At 35.7% G+C, this 21,987-nt stretch overlaps 2 protein-coding genes and 1 long non-coding RNA gene across 3 annotated transcripts in view; 1 reads left to right on the forward strand and 2 right to left on the reverse strand.

Moving 5' to 3' along the window:
• The window catches only part of pdss1 (prenyl (decaprenyl) diphosphate synthase, subunit 1), an 8,387-nt gene extending 5,495 nt beyond the window's left edge, over positions 1-2,892 (reverse strand). The window contains exons 1-4 of the mRNA XM_028569742.1: positions 2,678-2,892; positions 1,441-1,505; positions 872-1,007; positions 143-273 (exon numbers count right to left, since the gene is read on the reverse strand). Coding sequence (XP_028425543.1) covers positions 143-273; positions 872-1,007; positions 1,441-1,505; positions 2,678-2,830 — 485 coding nt within the window. The 5' untranslated portion in view covers positions 2,831-2,892. The remainder of the gene's footprint in view (positions 1-142; positions 274-871; positions 1,008-1,440; positions 1,506-2,677) is intronic.
• LOC114549436 (UPF0061 protein YdiU) lies at positions 2,641-17,817 on the forward strand. Its single transcript, XM_028569741.1, has 19 exons — positions 2,641-3,903; positions 3,994-4,112; positions 4,202-4,330; positions 5,280-5,344; positions 5,456-5,512; positions 5,669-5,767; positions 6,227-6,294; positions 6,415-6,502; positions 6,606-6,675; positions 6,973-7,045; positions 7,133-7,216; positions 7,319-7,448; positions 8,483-8,527; positions 8,644-8,725; positions 9,799-9,891; positions 11,071-11,147; positions 11,328-11,371; positions 11,489-11,568; positions 17,390-17,817. The coding sequence occupies exons 1-19, from the start codon at positions 3,666-3,668 to the stop codon at positions 17,510-17,512; spliced, it is 1,764 nt and encodes a 587-aa protein (XP_028425542.1). The 5' UTR covers positions 2,641-3,665; the 3' UTR covers positions 17,513-17,817.
• A 2,031-nt stretch (positions 17,818-19,848) lies between these two features.
• Positions 19,849-20,798, reverse strand: LOC114549540 (uncharacterized). The gene is made up of 2 exons (XR_003691563.1): positions 20,624-20,798; positions 19,849-20,096 (listed from the first exon to the last, which is right to left on the reverse strand). It is a non-coding gene; the product is annotated as an uncharacterized LOC114549540 (long non-coding RNA).
• Positions 20,799-21,987: the final 1,189 nt, after the last annotated feature.

The raw sequence follows: 21,987 nt of genomic DNA on the forward strand, positions 1-21,987 counted from the left end.
AAATGCTGGATCATGCTTCATATATTAAAGAGTTATTACAGGGTGTGGTGCACCTCCCCTCTACAATGTATCATAGGTCACGTTGGGTTAGCAGTAGCAGTAAATGGTTGAAATATCCAAGTCTGGGGTGATCCAATTTTACCCAGATCTGTTGCTGTGGATGTTGAGTGCCCGGGCCATCAGGACAACTATCAACGGTCGGATGGCCTTGCCCTTTCCATCAAAGTAGTAGTCACATAGAGACTTCAGCTCTTCTTTGGATACAAATAGCTCCTGTGAGGCAGAGTAACACAAATCCATGTCTTTTGTTTCCATCACAATCAACTACAGTCCAAGATAAACGGCTGCCAAACACAACATGACTGTAAAATGTCTTCTGTTCATTTCTAACCAATACCTTTTTGAGATGACAACACTTAAGAGAGGACTCTTAACCCCCCCCCACTACACTTTGCATTAACTTACATCCTGGACTAATACACCTGCCCATTGCACATACGGTATAGGTTTTGCACGTTCTGCACTTAATCCATTCAGCCTCTTTTTTCTTATGTTAAACAGCTATTTTGTATATTTGTTTCTGTATTTATTGTTTATTTCATATTAATGTTCAATGTGTTTGTTTATGTATGCACCAACCACCAAGGCAAATTCCTTGTAAGTACTTACTTGGCTATAAACCTTTTTCTGATTCTGATCAGTGGCTCACTTGTTGTCTGTTATTGAACTGTCAATGCAGCTGCGAGGTCAAATCCAAGCCTCAAATCCTCCCGTCTCTATATACTAACTACCCTAATGTTTGCTGAAAATTCCCATTATTTTATATGTAGAGAGACATATAGCAAGTACACTCTCTGTATTGAAAATGTACCTTTCTGATGTCATCATATAAATTAGTTAAATCTTTCTGGGCTAATGTGAAGGGGTCCTTCAGCTTCGCATCACTGTGTACAGTCTTTCTGCAACAGCGAGGCTGTAGCGTGGGATTTAGCAACCGTGACTTGTGTCTGGAGAGAAAGACAAACAATACACAGTGACAGTGAAATACAGAACACCACAAAGTAATCACAAGGTGGAATATTTGTATGAAAATGGCCTATATCTTTATCACTGTGGTACAACAGACTGTTTGTGTCAATTCTATTTACAAAACCTAATTTTATTTACAATATGTACAGGATACAACACCCTTTGAATAGTAATAAAGAATAATATTGTCTTATATATATCTAATTTATTTGGATTAGCTGTTACCGGGGCAACCACTAGTCTTCCTGGAGTTCACAGCAAATTTCATCTTGCATTGCTTGATGTTTAACCAAAATTGCTGAAGTATAGCATGCTAAAACTGTCTGGTGGTGTAAGGTGACCATTATTATAATGTGCAAAAATGCAATAAATAGTTTGTACAGTGCAAAGCCTTTGGTTAAGAAAACTCACCTGGTGAGAGATGTGGTAAAGTTAGTTTTGGCGTGTATCTGTGTTGGTAGTGCTGATGGTGGCCCCTGTAATAACAAAAGGACATAATACCAAAGGATTTTAGACCTTATGTTTGTTATATTAGGCTACTTTTAGGCCAACAGAGTCTGCATTTCTCCCCAAGAAGTGTATTCCTGTCAGCTTGGAGAAGTCTTTAATCAAAAGACCCTCATTTTGGTTAATTTAATCACAAAAAGAAGAAAAAAAGAAGAAGGGGGGGGGTAGTAGCTTTGACTCTTTTTAGCATTTAGTAACTGTTTTATTATGGTAATTACAATCACCTCTATTAGCAAAGTATGTGAGTAGGCCTACACATACAAGAACTCTGGTTTTTGAAATTCTCATGATGTAACTACACACAGTTCCAATTGTTCTAACTGACATGAAGATAGAAGAAAAAACAAGCACCAACGAGCTGAACAATGAGCTAAACATAAACACAGAAGTAATGAAAAATAGGTGTGTATATAAAAAGCAACAATGACCAACAATACAATGTCAAGTCCTTCTTATATACTGTCTATGGTCAAGTCAAGTGTTCTATAGATTGTAAACAAAATGGGGGTAACACGTTTGTCGATGACAAATGAATGAATGAAAGATCAAATCTAAATGAACAGGAACTTGACAAAACGTGTGTTAGACTCAAGGTAGACAGCTTGCCAAGTAAAGGGAAGTGCTCGCAGTAATTAATCTGTAATATCAGGGGCAGGTCTTGACCTTTATTTGTGCTGAGTGATTTCTGAATGAGCCAACAACCCCTGCAACAAGTCGATGGGTCAACGGTCATCTACGAAATACTAACAAAACACGAGACACTCTCGCGAAAGACAAAAGGCATTACATTACCAGGAAAACATACAAATAGTGAAGGAATACCCCCGTCAGCTAAAAAGTACTACCATTCAGCGGGGATGGCTGACAGCTTGCCAGTGACCTTCCCGGGTTTGACAGCACACGTTAATTTTACTCCCAGAATGGCGAAGGCATGACCCGCCCTACTCTGGCTCTGATTGGCTTACCCTGACATTCTTACCCCTAGCATAACCAATCCCACTCCTCTTGCCTAACCCTGACCAACCCAACCAACGAAGACAACGAGTAATAGCCAATCAGAGAGAGATTAGGGTGTGCCATCCTAGGAAAAAATAGTGTAGTCCGGCATGCATACCCCGCTAACAGTCAGCCACCAACTCACCTCATTCCCCGGCCCGGAGCTCCAGGATCTCTGCCCCAGAGAGGACGTAGGGAACGCAGCCCTGCCGTTATAATGCCACAAGGTTTCAAACAAACTCGTGCTCGTACAGTTTGCGCTCCACCTTCTGCACTGCCTCAACCACGGGCACGCCATGTTCCCAAGCGGTGCGGCTTCGGCACAGGATATATATATATTTCAGCGGAACCGGAAGTCGGTTACCGTGTTACGTATGGTGTTGACGTTAACGTTAGCCATATATGGTGGAGAGAGTTGATATAAACATTAATGAATTCCTCGAAAATTACTTTATTATCGGGGACACAGCGGTACATGTAAACACCGATTGTTGTCTATTTAAACTGAAAATAGGAAGATTACTTCTTACGTCTCCGGGGAAATGTGTCTTGTGTACAATTTGGGGCTACTAGCTAGCTGGGTTGCTAACAGCTAACGTTAGATAGATGTAACGTAGCTAGTAGTAGTAAATATTGCTGGTGTTTTCGAAACTTATTGATCTATTGTCTTGGATGTAATGCCGAATAAACCTAGCTTTTTATTTACACATTGCTGTTTAAAAAAATAAATCTAGGTTGAGTTTTAGTCATTGTTTTTTAGTTACTGCTTATATTATCAGGAAACTTTCCTGAATTTAAGATCACATTATCATAATTTAAGATAACATTAAATTATACAATTTGAGGTGCTTTTACTTTGCGTGGCTGTACTTTTGAGTCCACTACAGATCCAGTTAGGCTACTTGTTTCTTTGCAGGTTCAGAATTTACATACAACACATACGATCAAAACAATATGATGCAGTTGTATAGATTAATAATTATTACTGCGATATTACTGTACTAGTAGTTTTAGTGAAGTACAGGATCCAGGTACTTCTCCCCCCAAATGTGTGCACCAGCTGGAAATGATACTACCCATTTTCAAATCTACAACCACATCAATGCTTACAGCCGGGTTGCTGTGTCTGTGACATGTGGAGCCCCTGCTTTGTGCTAGTTTTTGCTCTGGTAGCAGCATCCAGCTTCACATATGTACATGTTCTGGAGTTCTGCCAAAGTACTCACCATGGCTGCAATAGTGATAGCCGTGACAATAAGGGATCAAAGAGCAAGCTTTCCCATCACACTGTCAAATCCAGGTGGAACATGAGCGTTTCAAACCTTATACAGGACCTGGACCAGTTCAGAGTGTCCTGCAAGAAGCTAATAGGTAAAATGTGATTTGTGTGTCTTTGAGGTCAGTAAAAAGAGTGTAATATCAGTAATAATGTCGCAATTCCATCCTTTCGGTCCTCTGCAGAAGCATTCCCGATCGATGAGGTTGATGGCAACTTTGCTCGCTCTGTAAAGCACTGCATATTCTCCAAATCCAATCCAACCCCACTGAAAGACCCATTAAGACTAGCAGCAACTTCTAAGGTGATGTTACAATATCATCGGCAGCGCCGCAGAACAGTCTTCACAGTAAAATGTGAAGTATTCAACTATATCTGAATTTGTCTCAACAGGACGTCATTGAAGGGATTTTAGACTTGGATGTGGCTGTAACCCAGTCAGATGATTTCCTGCATTTTGCCAGCGGGGGAAGACTGCCATTAGGATCTGTACCCCTTGCCCACAGATATGGAGGTCATCAGGTAATGATTCATTTGCTAATGGCGTGCATTTATTGTATATAAACTTAAAAATACAAACACAAATTGCAACATATCAAGTTCCAAAAACAGATTTTTTTTTTCCTAATACAATCAAGATATAGTTTTCTTTTATAAAATCACATCGGCTGTGGACACATGGGCTGAGCTGAGTATTGTTATATCTTATCCCTACAAATATCTGGATTTTTATACAGGTTCCTTAATCAAATAGCATTTTTTTAAAGATAATTTTTGGGGCATTTTAGGCCTGTATTTATATAGGACAGCTGAAGACATTAAAGGGGAGAGAAAGAGGGGATGACATGCAGCAAAGGGCTGCAGGGTGGAACCTGTGGCCGCTGCGTCGAGGAGTAAACCTCAATATATGGGCGCCTATTCTACCAGGTGAGCTACCCAGGCGCCCAAAATAGCATTTTTGACCAGTAACATAGGTATGCAGTATAACCTTAACAGATAATTCATTAACTGAGAAATTAAGCCAAAGAAAAGTTTATTAGCAAAGTCAAGGAAACAAGCTCTATTGTAGTCTAGCCTTTACTTTTGTGATAAACGTGCGTCACTTTGTAACATGTTATAATGCTCGCCTAGCTGCTAGTATGGCACACCCTCATACTCTGCAACTGACAAGCTAGCAGTAATAACTGCGCATGTGCGACTCCCAACAAAGATGGTACAGAAATGCGATGCCTCACTCTGTAGCTAAAACAGAGAGCTCAACACACAGGGTGAAAAGAGGAGCTGCAGCAATGTGCAGTACAACAATAATATGGTGTTTTCTGAAAATTAAACCACAAAAACCTATTCTGGTACAACCTCTAAATACAATTATGAAAGTGAAAATGAGCTTAATATGAGCACTTTAAGATAATAATACCCGTGGACTAGAACAGTTGGTGACATTAAAGTTGACTGTAAATATCTCCATCAGTTTGGCTACTGGGCAGGTCAGCTGGGCGATGGTCGTGCACATTCCCTTGGTCAGTATACCAACAGGTGAGAATATTTTGTTTCTTGTGTATTCAAAGTACTTTGTGTTCAAGATGCATTGCCAATTTAAGATTTTTCTTAATATAATATATTCCTTATAAAAAAAATGACCCACAGGAAAGGTGAAGTATGGGAACTTCAGCTTAAAGGCTCTGGGAAGACACCTTATTCAAGGTATGTTTTACAGCATACCCTTTTACTTCTCTGTTTTTCTTCCTTTGTTTCCCTTTGCCACATTTGGCAAAATTGCATGTCTTTGATACCAAATAGCAGCAAGAGGCAACTTTCTTTATCTGACATTCCAATACGAATTTGAACATTTTAATGCAGGTCAGGAGATGGTCGAGCCGTGATCCGTTCTTCTGTAAGGGAGTTCCTGTGCAGTGAAGCCATGCATTTCCTTGGTGTTCCAACCACTAGGGCTGCCAGGTGAGAGGGACAGGTGATGGATGAAAGACAAGAAACGGGGTTAGGGTATCAAGGGATGTGTTTGTTTTTAATAGGCCTTAATATTGTGCATTGGATTCATAGAATTTGTCCAGTTTCTTCACATTTAGCTAGACCATATACAGTAGCTTACAGTATTTACTTACACCAGGCACATCCCAAAATTTGATAAAAAAAACATTTCAAAAGTGTTTACCAGGCCCCAAATAATTCTCTACATCCCGTGTTTAAGAACCCTGCAGAAGGCCAGTATCTGTATAAACATGTACATCTCAACATTCATTTGGCATTCAGGCATTTGGCATGATAAACCAAGATGAACTACCTTCTTAAAAATGTAATTAAGAAAGGGGCTTGTGTTTGACACCACTGAAAGGACAGAAATGTTTTGGATGAAATTTCTATCTGTTACTGATCTGATAATGCTTTGCTTTGTTTTAGTCTGGTTGTAAGTGACGAGCCGGTGATAAGGGATCAGTTCTACAACGGCAATATGAAGACAGAAAGAGGTGCAGTTTATTCATTCAAAAGTACTTCAAAAATAGATTTTTTTTTAAACTAATTATCAATAACTTAATGTTTCATTACATTACATGTTTGTTTTTTTAGCTCCTTTATTCTTTTTACAGGAGCTGTCGTTCTCCGGTTAGCCAAGTCATGGTTTCGCATTGGCTCTTTAGAAATTTTGGCTCAAAGTGGAGAGATAGAGCTCCTGAGGTGAGTCTGGTGATCTTTCAGGCTTCCTTCTCATTCCATGGCCTCCTGTTGCAAACCGTATACTGCAGCTTGTAACATAATGCTGTTGTTCTGTTGCTCTTAGAAAGCTGTTGAACTTTGTGATTGATGAACATTTTTCTTCAATCAATTCAGATGACCCAGATAAATATTTGGTAAGTTAAGTTAAAAAACAAAACAAAGTAGTCATTATGATTTGGCTCACCCAATACAATTTACACGATCTTACCTTAGTATAGAAAATAACAAAATGAAGGTATCCCTCTTCCATTCATTATTGGAATTTAACTGTTAACACATAATCTGAGTGAAATAGTAAATCCAGGAATACTGCAAGTGTGATAAGTAAAGAGTGAAAAGTCTTTTTACCTTTCATAAACAGTATGCTACTGTGTCTCTGCCTGCTGTGTATTATTTGTTTCACGCTTTGTATTGTGTTTTATATTTTCTAGGTGTTCTATTCCACAGTTGTAAATGAAACGGCACATCTAATCGCCCAGTGGATGTCGGTTGGGTTTGCACACGGTGAGAAGATGCTCTGACTGCACATTTTATCATACACATTTTATCATACACCATCTATGTGATATAGATTGTGTTTCATCACAACAGGTGTGTGCAACACGGACAACTTCAGCCTCCTCTCTATCACCATCGATTACGGACCATTTGGCTTCATGGAGTCGTATAATCCCAGTGTGTACAATTACACAATGTCTGTGTTTACAGTGTCTGTGTTTATTGAAATAACAAAATGTCCTGTTCTTGTCAATATCAAACTAAACTTTGATGTTGCAGATTTTGTCCCCAACACATCTGACGATGAGGGCAGATACAGCATCGGAGCTCAGGCCAACTTCGGACTGGTCAATCTTGAGAAGCTGCTGATGGCTCTCGGCCCTGTGCTTTCTAAAAAACAGCACGAGGAGTAAGAACTCTATGACAACGGTTTATTTTATATTAAGGGCACTGTTAAGATCAGTATTCATCAAAGAATAGACAGGAACACTGAAGACCTCTCAAAGTTCGTTTTTGCTTGCGCAAGCAAGGCGTCAATTTTACAGCACTCACAGCGTAGTACAGAAAGTGACTAACGATAGCTTTCAACAGTAGTTTTTTATGCTCAAAGATGAAGTCATAGTATGTCGTCTTCTTTATCTCTGGTCAGGCAGGGCATTTCCTCCGCCTGCTCTGCCCTCAGGAGCATTCAAGGTCAGTCAGTCTGTTCCCATGTTATATCGTGAAAACAAGCAGTATTTTGGCTTCTTACTATGCAAACAGTTTGATATTAACAGAAACAAGAAGAGTATCCTAGTTTTTCCAAGTAATATGGGACTTGTATTGACCTGTTTGCCACCCATGCAAATTGCAACTACAGTGATAGAGTTTAACTTGTACAGAACCCTTTGCACATTATTAACTTTAACGAAGAGATGCGTTTGCTCTGTGGTAAATACAGAAGCAACATCAAGCCAGTAATGTTGGTCAGCAATAGTGGTGGAATGTAACTAAGTACATTTACTCAAGTACTGTACTTCAGTAAAAAATGTAGGTACTTGTACTTAACTTCCACTACATTAATCTGACGTCTTTAGTTACCAGTTACTTTACAAATTAAGATTTTTGCACAACACGTAGATTATAAAACAAGTCCAGCTGAAATGATTTCCTGATGATACTTTTACTTGAGTAACTTTCTTTTTTATTATTATTTTTTGGCTTTTTCCGCCTTTATTTGTCAGGACAGCTAGGTGAGAAAGGGGAGAGAGAGAGCGTAACAGAGTATTTTCACAGTGCAGTATTAGTACTTTTACTTAAGTAAAGGATCTGAATACTTCTTCCACCACTGGTCAGCAACCTTGTCAAACTGTAGTACAAATACATCATATTCTTCTCTTTCTACTCTTTACCTTGATTTTGGTTACCTTTGGATTTACTTGGTTTCTTATCTTTTTTTCCCAGGGCTAAAATGATTTTGAAAGGATATGTTGATATTTACCAGATGAGGTGAGCTCCATGTGATATTATGATTTGTCCTTTCTTCATGTTGTCGTTAATGCTATATCCAAGCAGTGCGAGTAATACTATATTATTTTCAAGCCATATCAATACATGTATTTCAGGATTCATCAGTTATTTAAAGCTAAACTGGGGCTTCTAGGTGAAGAGGAGGAGGATGGTTACCTCATTGCCTTCCTGCTTAAGGCAAGTCATTGACAATAAGTTGCATGGTTACTGTAATAGACATTTTTACATAGTTCATCTCAGTCTACTAAATTAATGTAATATCACTAGCCCTTTATTGGCTAGGTACTAGGGCTGCACAATATATACTTTATCGAAATCACAACATGGACTAGTGCAATATCCAAATCGCAGGGGGGCGCAATATTTGTTAATGGCAAAATATGTTATGTGGAGGCAGGGAATAGTGGGCCCAAACGCAGAGATGAGGCAGGCAGGCAGGAGATGGGTGAACATGAGGTTTTATTGACAACAAAAAAAGGCAGAGTTCAAACAAACCAAGGTGTCCAAAAGGCAGGAGGTAACAAAAGTTGTCCAGAGGAGGCAGGCAAACAAAAGGCCGAGAAATGCTAAGCAGGATGCACACAGACAGGAGGCTAAATAAACTGGGTAACGAGCAAACACAGGACAGGTGACAGCAGGGCTGGGGAACAGGTGGACCACATTAGACAATCACACAGGCGGGAAAACACAGGAAGCAGAACTAGACATGACAAGACAGAAAACGGACTATCACAATAAAACAGGAAACAGAAATACACAATACACAGAACACAGTCAAAACAGGGTAAACAGAAACCTACACAATGAACAGAAATATACACAACAGAAATATACAAAACAGGATACATACAGAAATCCACAAACAAGACAACAGAAATAGAACAAAATACAAGGCAACACACCGAAACCATAACAAAAATATGTGTCAAACCATTCTGAATGAAGTATTGTGTTGCTGCAGAGACGTTCCGGCCTGCAAATCGTATCCTACAGACTAAAGAAAACATCTTTATTTGGTACAGATCCTCGCAAAAATACACACTATAATCATTTTTCTTTCAGTGTTAATCATTTTTAATGAAAATGAGAATAATGATACAAACACGATCATTCCCTCCAATATCGTGAATCATCAGTCATCAGTCAAAATAATCGCAATTAGATATTTTCCTCATATCGTGCAGCCCTGCTAGGTACACATTGGATTTTTTTTGTTTTACTCCCTATCTAATTTGGGTTTGCCTCTCCAGATGATGGAGGACACAAAGTCAGACTTCACCATGGTCTTCAGGCAGCTCAGTGAAGTTCCAGCCCAGCAGCTTCACAAAAGGAACTTCACACAGGTAGAGCAGACGCAGCATGGTGTTGGGGACATCTTTAATATCTGCACAGAGCACTCACTGCTGGGGTGTATTTGCACTGCATGTCCAAGATGTCATCTGTGGCAATGTGACATTGTGTTTCTTCTAATTAGGTCTTTAGATAAGATAAGAAATCCATACACCATCATCATTGCCATATTTAAAAAATATATATAACCTTTTAAGTTGGGAAAACATGATTACATAAACAGATCTCTGTCTTGTGTACAACATCTTACATGGACTAGCTCCTCCTGTATTGAGCCAGTTTGCAGGCACAGCACCAACTGTTTAAAGATCCACACGGAGGAGACTGCATTGTCCCGTTAAGGAGAAGTGCATTTAGTCAAACTGCTTTTAAGTCACATTAGAAAATTTAATTTAAACCTAACTTAAAGAAGTGGCTAACAAGTAGTCAGCACTGTCAACATTAGTTTAGGCACTAAAAAGTGCTGCCATCTTGTCTCTCTCTCTCTGCTCTGTCTGTCTGTTTGTGCTCTGCCTGTGTGTCTGTTTCACTATTGAAATAGTATGTTGCTTGTTATCGTCCCAGCGATGATGTTTTTGTGCATGTCCACCAAAATGTATGTCTATGCTATTGTGCCTTGTTTGTTATCTGGTCTGACAGTTCAGCTGTGTGTGTATTTGTGTTGATCTCACCCAACTGTTCTTGTTTTTATGTTGTTGTCTTTGAACATTATTATGATTATCTTTTATTGTATAGAGCCAAATCTGAATGTATTATTGATAGCTTACTCGTTTTATCTGATTTTAGGGTGACCTCTTACCACCAGTCCAGGGACAGCATATGTAAAATAGCCTCCAGGCTAATTCTGGCACATTTTAATTTTATGTATTATTAGTGTGCATTGTCCCTGTTAAATGAACCTGAAATAAATAATACAATAAATAGAGCAGTAAATGTAAAAGTAAAACATAGGATGATTCAATGGGGATAAATATGACTAAGATACACGTGTATGACAGTGTTGCAGATTATTATCTCAATCTATTTGAATAGAGAATTTGTGTTAGAAGTATGCAGGTAATCCACATACAAAAAGCTGCTGCTTCAACAGCAAAAAATATGCAGAACCGGTGTATCTATTCATATGTTAAATTTATATTTTAAGGCACCTTTTAATTTTTTTTTTATATTAGATGTGGGCTTTTGAGAACTTGTCGTCCCACAAGCTCTTCTCCGATTGGCTCAGCAAGTACTTGCTCCGGCTCAGTAGGTAAGCAAAAAGATGTAAAGAAATGTGATGAAACCAAAGTTTCTCTGAAATGTTGTCGTTCTTTTTTTCATTTTGAAAACACTTGCTATTATATACTCTCATTTCTATTTAGTATCATAACTTTGTTTTGTTTTGTGGATTATATCCAAATGGATTTAAAGATTTGTTTCCTCTGTTCAGACAACAAAATAATAGTGATTTGGATCGTCAACTCAGGATGAAAAGTAAGCCACTAAAGCTAGTGTTGATTTATACATTTGAAGTTTGATAGTCAGTAAGAAGGAATTCAGTTACACAGATTTCTGTAATGTGATGATGTGATTGCCAAAAATATCTTACAGATGTAAATCCGAGATATGTGCTGAGGAACTGGATGGCAGAGTCTGCTATAAGTAAAGCTGAGATGAATGATTTTTCTGAGGTGGGTGTATGAGGTTGAGGCAGTTTAAAGTACCATCCCACTAACTGATCACATGTACCTGTAAAGTTAAATCGGACTTCTGTTTGTACTTTTATTATGACTTTTCTAGACATATTATAGTTTTACATTTTTGACATACTATACTATGACATTTATTATTACATACGGTACTATGACTTTTGTTAAATACTATACTATGACTTTTTATGATTTTTTTCGACATACTATATTATGACCTTTTATGATTTTTTTTTACATGCTATACTATGACTTTTTTCTACATACAAGTTTTTTGAACATACTATACTATGACATTTTTTATTACATACGGTACTATGACTTTTTATGATTTTTTTCGACATACTATAATATGACTTTTTATGATTTGTTTTTAAATACTATTCTGGACTTTTTTTTCAATATATTATACTATTGATTGACATACTATATTATTACTTATTCAACATACTATATAATATAATCTTTTTTGACATACTATACTATGACTTTTTTCGATATACTATACTATGACTTTTTATAACTTTTTTCGAAATACTATACTGTGACTTCTTCGACATACTGTACTGTCACATACTGACTTTTTTTGACATACTATACTATGATATTTTATGACTTTATTCAACATACTTTACTATGACTTATTTTCAACATACTATACTGTGACTTTTTTTCAACATACAATGACTTTTTCTGACATGCTATACTATGACTTTTTCCGACATACTATACTATGACTTTCTTTGACATACTACAACAGTATATTATGACTTTTCTAGACATACTATACTTTTACGTTTTTGACATACTATACTATGACTTTTTTTGACATACTACAGTATATTATGACTTTTTATGACTTTTCTAGACATACTATACTATGACTTTTTTGACATACTACAGTATATTATGACTTTTTATGACTTTTCTAGACATACTATACTATGACTTTTTAGGACTTTTTTCAACATACTATACATTATGACTTTTTTTTCGATATACTATACTATGACTTTTCTAGACATACTATACTATGACTTTTTAGAACTTTTTTCAACATACTATACATTATGACTTTTTTTTCGATATACTATACTATGACTTTTTATTCATTACTTTTTTCGACATATTGTACTTTAGACTTTTCATGACTTTTCGACATACTCTACGATTACTTTTTTCAACATATTATACTATGATTTTTTTATTGACATACTACACTATGACTTTTTTCGACATACTAGTCAAGTCAAGTCAAGTCATTTTATTTGTACAGCACATTTAAACGAACAACTGTTGACCCAAAGTGCTTTACAGGTAGAGCAGGGAAGGCAGAGATAATATGCCTTAAAAATACATAATCGTATGTGCGAGGTACCATGAATATAAATAGGCAAAGAAAGAATTAATAATGTAACATAGAATAAAACAACAAAGGAACAATGTTTGAGGCAAAAAAAAAAAAAAAAAAGCAAGAGAATAAAAATGCGTCTTCAGATTTGATTTAAAACTAGCAATTGTATTACATGATTTGATATGGGGTGGGAGGGAATTCCAGAGTTTGGGGGCTACTACAGAGAAGGCTCGCTCCCCTTTGGTTTTTAGGCGTGTCCGGGGGATGACGAGGAGTTGTTGGGTGTTGGACCTGAGTGCCCTGGTGGCAGAGTAAGTAGACAGGAGATCGGAAATATATGGGGGCGCTTGACCATGGAGTGCTTTAAAAACAAAAAGTAAAACTTTAAAATCGATTCTGAATTTCACTGGTAACCAATGAAGCTCAGCTAAAACAGGAGTTATGTGGTCATACTTTTTGGTGCCAGAGAGGAGTCTAGCAGCAGCATTCTGGACTAATTGGAGTCTGTTCAAATTATGTTGGGTTAGGCCTGTGTATAGTGATTTACAGTAATCTAGGCGTAAAGTAATAAAGGCATGAGTGATTGTCTCGAGATCCTTCTTCGATAAAAAGTATTTCAGCTTTGCTACTGTTCTAAGCTGGTAAAAACTACCATAAAACAACAGAGCTGACTTGTTTATCAAAATTAAGAGAGCTGTCAAAGAGAACACCTAAGTTTCTGACCTCGCACTGTAAATTTGATGACGAAGGGCCAAGGGCATTGCTCAGGTTTTTTGTAGGGCTGGGGGATCCAAATAAAATCATCTCAGTTTTCTTGTCATTTAACGGGAGAAAATTTGCTCCAGTATACTACAGTATATTATGACTTTTCTAGACATACTATACTTTGACTTTTTTGACATACTTTTATGACTCTTATGACTTTTTTCAACATACTATACTATGACTTTTTAGGACTTTTTTCGACATACTATACATTATGACTTTTTTTTCGATATACTATGACTTTTCATTCATGACTTTTTTCGACATACTGTACAATTACTTTTTTCGACATACTATACTATGACTTTTTATCACTTTCCCGACATACTTTAGTGTGACTTTTTTCGACATACTATACTATGACTTTTTTGACTTACTTTACTATGACTTTTTTTCAACATACTTTGCTATGACTTTTTTTGACATACTATACTATGACTTTTTTTGACATACTACAGTATATTATGACTTTTTATGACTTTTCTAGACATACTATACTATGCCTTTTTCCGACATACTACACTAGGACTTTTTATTCTGTGACTTTTTTCGACATACTATATTAGGACTTTTTTTTTACATACTATTGTATGATTTTTTTGACAAAATATTCTGTGACTTTTTTCGACATACTGTACTATACTATGACTTTCTTTGACATACTACAGTATATTATGACTTTTCTAGACATATTATAGTTTTACATTTTTGACATACTATATTATGACTTTTTTTCGACATACTTTACTATGACTTTTTTGGACATACTATAGTATGATTTTTTTTGACAAACTATACTGTGACTTTTTTCGACATACTATACCATGACTTTTTATTGACATACTATACTATGACTTTTTATTACTTTTCTCGACATACAATACTTTGACTTTTTTCGACTTACTTTACTGTGACTTTTTGTGACATAATACAGTATATTATGACTTTTTATGACTTTTCTAGACATACTATACTAGGACTTTTTATTCTGTGACTTTTTTCGACATACTATACTATGACTTTTTTCGACATACTACAGTATATTATGACTTTTCTAGACATACTATACTTTTACGTTTTTGACATACTATACTATTACTTTTTTGACATACTACAGTATATTATGACTTTTTAGGACTTTTCTAGACATACTGTACTATGACTTTTTAGGACTTTTTTTGACATACTGTACATTATGACTTTTTTTTCGATATACTATACTATGACTTTTTATTCATGACGTTTTTCGACATATTGTACTTTAGACTTTTCATGACTTTTCGACATACTCTACAATTACTTTTATTGACTTACTTTACTATGACTTTTTTTCAACATACTTTGCTATGACTTTTTCTGACATACTATACTATGACTTTTTTTGACATACTACAGTATATTATGACTTTTCATGACTTTTCTAGACATACTATACTATGCCTTTTTCCGACATACTATACTAGGACTTTTTATTCTGTGACTTTTTTCGACATACTATATTAGGACTTTTTTCAACATACTATTGTATGATTTTTTTGACAAAATATTCTGTGACTTTTTTTGACATACTGTACTATACTATGACTTTCTTTGACATACTACAGTATATTATGACTTTTCTAGACATATTATAGTTTTACATTTTTGACATACTATATTATGACTTTTTTTTGACATACTTTACTATGACTTTTTTGACATACTATAGTATGATTTTTTTTTTGGACAAACTACACTGTGACTTTTTTCGACATACTATACCATGACTTTTTATTGACATACTATACTATGACTTTTTATTACTTTTCTCGACATACAATACTTTGACTTTTTCGACATACTTTACTGTGACTTTTTTTTGACATAATACAGTATATTATGACTTTTTATGACTTTTCTAGACATACTATACTAGGACTTTTTATTCTGTGACTTTTTTCGACATACTATACTAGGACTTTTTATTCTGTGACTTTTTTTGACACACTATATTAGGACTTTTTTTGACATACTATTGTATGATTTTTTTTGACAAACTATTCTGTGACTTTTTTCAACATACTATACTATGACTTTCTTTGACATACTACAGTATATTATGACTTTTCTAGACATACTATACTTTTACGTTTTTGACATACTATACTATGACTTTTTTTGACATACTACAATATATTATGACTTTTTAGGACTTTTCTAGACATACTGTACTATGACTTTTTAGGACTTTTTTCAACATACTGTACATTATGACTTTTTTTTCGATATACTATACTATGACTTTTTATTCATGACGTTTTTCGACATATTGTACTTTAGACTTTTCATGACTTTTCGACATACTCTACAATTACTTTTATTGACATACTATACTATGACTTTTTTTCCGACATACCATACTATGATTTTTTATTGACATACTATACTATGACTTTTTTCGACATACTACAGTATATTATGACTTTTTATGACTTTCTAGACATACTGTTCTAATAACATATTGTACTTTAGACTTTTCATGACTTTTCGACATACTCTACAATTACTTTTTTCTACATACTTTACTATGAATTTTTTTGACATACTAAACTATGACTTTTTTTCAACATACTATACTATGACTTTTTAGGACTTTTTTCAACATACTATACATTATGACTTTTTTTCCGATATACTATAGTATGACTTTTTATTCATGACTTTTTTCGACATACTGTACTTTAGACTTTTTGACATACTCTACAATTACTTTTTTCGACATACTATTCTATGACTTTTTATCACTTTCCCGACATACTTTAGTGTGACCTTTTTCGACATATACTATGACTTTTTTTCCGACATACTATACTATGATTTTTTATTGACATACTATACTATGACTTTTTATTACTTTTCTCGACATACGATACTTTGACTTTTTTGACTTAATTTACTGTGACTTTTTTTCGATATACTTTGCTATGACTTTTTTTGACATACTAAAGTATATTATGACTTTTTATGAATTTTCTAGACATACTATATTTTGACTTTTTTGACATACTGTTCTATGACTCTTATGACTTTTTAGGACTTTTTTTCAACAGACGTACATTATGACTTTTTTGATATACTATACTATGACTTTTTATTAATGACTTTTCATGACTTTTTCGACATACTATACTATGACTTTTTTTCAGCATATGACTTTTTTCGACATACTACACTGACTTTTTTTCGACATACTATACAATGACTTTTTATCACTTTTCTAGACATACTATACTTTAACTTTTTTCGACATACTATAACTTTTTTTGACATACTATACTGTTTTTTGACATACTATACTATGACTTTTTATTCATGACTTTTTTCAACATACTATACTATGACTTTTTTTTTCCCAACATACTATACTATGACTTTTTTCAACATACTATACTATGACCTTTGACTTTTTTTGACATACTATACTAAGACTTTTTTATAATATACTATGCTGACTGTTTAACATAGAATAGTATGACTTCATTACTCATATTAAATACTATAAAAGTATTACATTTTACCTCAGGATTCCTGGATATGCCCTGTATTTATTTGTTATATTATCCAAAAATCAAAGCAATGCTCTACTACTTTTCTGTTACATGTAGTTTGATTTTAACCTTGTGTCTTTTATTCTTCCCTCACTAGGTGGAGCTGCTGTACCATATACTGTCATTTCCCTTTGTTACACAAGAGACTGCAGAGGAAGCAGGCTATGCAGCAAGACCTCCCCTATGGGCTAAGAGGTTAAAGGTCAGCTGTTCTTCTTGAGAGATCCTTGGATAGAGCAAGAACACTGAAGTAAAGAAAAATCATAGCATACCTGAGCTTTCATGTTATAGTAAATTCTCTCATGCTGGTGGAAAATGTGGTCCAAAATGTCAAGGTCATTGCTGTTAAATTGTCTTTTCTGCTAAGATTACCCACCATGTATGGCTACAGTGACCAACAAAAAATACATAGTTCTCTGTGTACTGAAGAATTAAACTACGGTAATTGTATTTTGACTGATTAGAAGTTCCAAATAGCTTGTAATGCCACATTGACACCAAAATAAATGTGAATATGCTACAGTGGAGGCTGTACCTGTTGCCTTTGACATACATTATGACTTTTCACCCTGTTCACATAAAGTATGCACACACTAGAGCTACAGAATAAAAACAAGTTCCAGTGTTTTTTTCATAATAGCAGGTTGTACCTGATGACAGGAAGAAGAACCAGTAATTCAGTCCAATAAAAGAATGATGTTCATGCATTCTTATGCCAGGTTTTATTTAGATGTATAGACATTTGACAATTAATCAGGTACTCTGTATATCAGAAAGTGTTTTTATAGTATTTACAGCCCTCCATGCAAACGTGACAATATATACAATTCTATAAAAGTCTAGAGGAAAACAAAAACAAGCAATTAAAGAAAAACAGAAATCACACCTTGCCTAGTCACTCTCCTCTACTTCATGTGATGCTGAGGTCATTAGGACTGATACTTTGTGCTGCTGCGTTTTTCCATAGGTCTATAGTAGATGATTTGCCTTTGTTAATCCTTGCTGTAGAGAGCTCAAGCATAACTAGGTCTAGAAAATTGAGCCAAATTCATTGAAAATCTTACGAATTTTTGTAATAGAGTCCTCAAAATCAGCAATGTACAACAAAATATCCTCTTCAAATAATGATATTGAGCCGCTACTGGATTTAATCTGTATTTTACAGATTTTATTTTGCTTTATGGCTTGGGCTAACGGTTCAAGAGAGATTGCAAATAGCATGGGGGATAGCGGACATCCGTTGCGAGCCCCGCTCAATGGGAAACGGCTGAGAGTGCAATCCATTGGTTGAGACTATGGCCGTGGGATTCATATATAAAGTACGTACCATGTCAATGAATTTGGCCCCCAAACCAAGCCTCTCCATTACTTGCCACAAGTAGTTCCACTCTAGGCGTCCACTGATAAAACTGCTGCTGTTGTTGGAAGGTTTTTGGTTTCTTATATTACATGAAATAGTCTACGTATATTGTCTGCAGCATGACGCTTGGGTATAAAACCTGATTGGTCGGGGTGGACTAACTTCTCGATAAAGCGCTGTAAGTGGAGAGCCAGGACTTTGGAATAAAGCTTAATATCAGTCCTGTTGAGGCTGATGGGCCTGTAATTTGAGCAATCCGTAGGATCTTTACCCTTCTTTGGCATAACGGAAATCAGCGCAGTGTTGGTTTGTTGGTGGAAAGTACCCTTCTCTATGGCTGAAGTTATAGACTGTAAAATGGTAGGTCCTAATATGTCAAAATACTGTAGAAGTTCTGATGAATTCCTTCCAAACTTGGTGTTTTCCCTTTTTTAACTGTTTTTAACGCTGATTTAAGTTCCTCTAAGGTTATCGGCTGACCCAGTTCTTCTGCCTCTGTCGAAAAGAGGCAAGTTTCGTTCTTTTAGGAACTTCCCAGCAAACATTTGGACGTTTAATGACCGTTAAAAAGACGTCCGTCCGAGACGTCCCGTCATGGTTGAAAAATAGTTCCAAAATGAAAGTTGAACCGACGTCTTTGACGTCACTTGGCCGTGAATTCCACGTCTTTTCTGGCCGTGAATTCCACGTCTTTTCTGCGCGTCCCTGGACGCCAGAATTAGTCTTCTTCTGGATGTTTATAAGGTGTGTTTCTGCATAAGTGTAGGCTATAAGCCTGCATATTAAACAACCATACACCCATTGTGTTAAATCGTGAACGGCGATCTTGACGTTTACACATCTAAACTTGACAAAGGTTCTAAAAAGGTCCAAAATCGGTCCAGTCATACCTGAACGTCTATAACACGTTATAATCACGTGTAGATCAAACAACACTTTACTTATACATTTAAGTTCTTAATATAATTAATTGCATCTGAATATAGGGTTAAGGTGTGTTGCATGTAATTATGCCTAATTTATAGTTCTTACAGTAACTACATGTAACAAGGACACTGTAAAATAAACTGTTCTTATTTTCATTTTAGTAGTTCATTACAAATGATCATAAAGATAACAAGATGAACTAAAAAGCCACAAAATTCCAAATCACATTTATTTATTTTACGGTTTATACAATACAGATTCACCCGGGAAACAGGAAAAACGTGTTTATTACAAAACAAATTCAGTTTTAGATCAATTCCATTAATTTAGTTCAGTTCAATAACACTGTCACAAATATCTCCCTTTGTGTAGCATCTTTTTGCAACATCATTTACACCAGAAAAGTTATTTGTTATAACCACACCCCCAGCTCTTCCTGGAGCATGTTTCAAGTGTTCCGCCATAGCCGCATCAATTTCTGATTCAGTTGAATTTGGGCTCCACCTCTTCACAGCATCTGAGGGAAGAGAATATTACAATAATAAACAAAACAAACAGTAGGAAAAAAATTACATTGAATTATTGTCTAAATGTTTTTATGGTCCTATAACTAAATTAAAAAAAATAAATGAAACAAGATTTTGCACCAGTTTCATGAATGAAAAGTTAGAAAAAGCTAAAATCTATATCCCTAACCCATTCTATGAAAAAAAATGTAGGATTACTTCACCTTAGAAAAAATAACCAAATAAGGTAAAAAAAAAAAAGAATCACGATTAACAGTACAGTGCAGCGTAGCAATTGCATGCAATGTTAAAACATACACTTTCACAACTTTGACTGTAACATTAAACATACTTTATACTATGGTATACCGTTGTATAAGTTCAAAGTAACTTTTAGCCTACTAACGTTTGCTAGCTAGCTAATTTTAGCCAAACTCAGTACATTTCAGTTGACAATGTGGGCATCATTTCTTTCGGTTCATTCATATCAAACAAGTAAAACTCAAGCACGTTAATCTAATAATACAAAATGTACTACCCAACAGTAGAGTTTTAATAATATTATCGATACAACTCAATTCCTCCTCTTCTCGTGATTGTTCAACGTTCAAGTTACTGGCTCCGGAGTCTATGGGGAGAACCATAGACAGTATATAATGGACAAATAGACCCCGTTGCTCTGGACGGAGACCAGTGAAGGCTATTAGAAGCACTTTTCCGGTGATGGCCAGCTTTACTGCGCAGCCTCCAACTGAGAGAATGTGACGTGAGCAACGTGTCTGAAAGTTGTAAGTCTTCTGGTAGCTGTGCCAAGAGAAATCTCAATCATTCCCAATCTTACAGATACGGAGACTGTAGGTGTATGTAAGGAGATAACATGGGCACAGGCTAATTATTGATCACTAACATGCTAGTTAACATTAGTAATTAAACCTAAACATCTCATGTAAGTCGAAACTGCCTGCGAGCTTTTCCTGTACTATACGGTAATTCCTCTACTATGCGACAGTAAGTCACTTGGTTATGACACAATCGTTAGCCTATTTTTACAAAAACGTCTGCTACGGAGCCATAACGTGAGGTACAAGGTAATGGAGCCTTTTATACATTGTTGTGTTTCTTTGGAACTAAACAACGGACAAATAGAGTCTTTAAACGCTTCAGATGTACAGTTATTCGCAGTCAAGTGATGTAAAAAAAAAATGTCGGTCAGCGGAATGCTAACAGGAGGTGATGGCCAGTTAGCAACAAAATGGCGCCATGATGGCTCGAGTTCTGAAGCGAAGCTTACCCCCTTGGGGAGAACGCGTTAACATCTCGCGAGATAATCTATCCTATCGCGGAATTTTGTAATATCGCGAGATCTTTTGTTACTACATCTTGGCAGCAGTTTCCCTGTCAATGGCAATTACATTTTATATAGGTCAATGATTACATCCAACTCCGACATAAATGGTGACTGGATATATTTATGTTTTACATGTATGCATACATTCATTTAAAAACAAAAAACAAAGAATACATCAGGTACAACCGGTTGAAATAATGACTAAAATACAGTGGCTTTGCAATCACTTAACCACACTGGGCACTGTGTAATTATAATTTATTTAAACAACATAAAGTAAATGTGTAAATGTACTGCTTGACTAGACGTGTAAAGGACGTCAGTGGACGTCTTCACAACCTTTTAAAAACTTGGCGAATTAAATTAATTATTGCAGTATTAACCATGCAAGGGTTTAGCGCAGCTTTATCACAATTGATTTCATAGAGGGGCATGATGGACTATAAATGCACGTGTAAAGGACGTCACTTAGTGGACGTCCACTTACAACTGATTCACAACATGGTATATGTTGAAGTACACGTAGCTAAAAGTAAAAATAACAATTATACATG

The sequence above is a fragment of the Perca flavescens genome, chromosome 22, assembly GCF_004354835.1.
Source record: "Perca flavescens isolate YP-PL-M2 chromosome 22, PFLA_1.0, whole genome shotgun sequence".
Classification (NCBI taxonomy): domain Eukaryota; kingdom Metazoa; phylum Chordata; class Actinopteri; order Perciformes; family Percidae; genus Perca; species Perca flavescens.

Coding starts and splice junctions, on each gene's coding strand:
- LOC114549436 (XM_028569741.1), top strand. CDS start 3,666: ATGTGGAGCCCCTGCTTTGTGCTAGTTTTTGCTCTGGTAGCAGCATCC. Junction 3,904..3,993: donor GTCCTGCAAGAAGCTAATAG/GTAAAATGTGAT, acceptor GGTCCTCTGCAG/AAGCATTCCCGATCGATGAG. Junction 11,569..17,389: donor AGATGAATGATTTTTCTGAG/GTGGGTGTATGA, acceptor TTCCCTCACTAG/GTGGAGCTGCTGTACCATAT.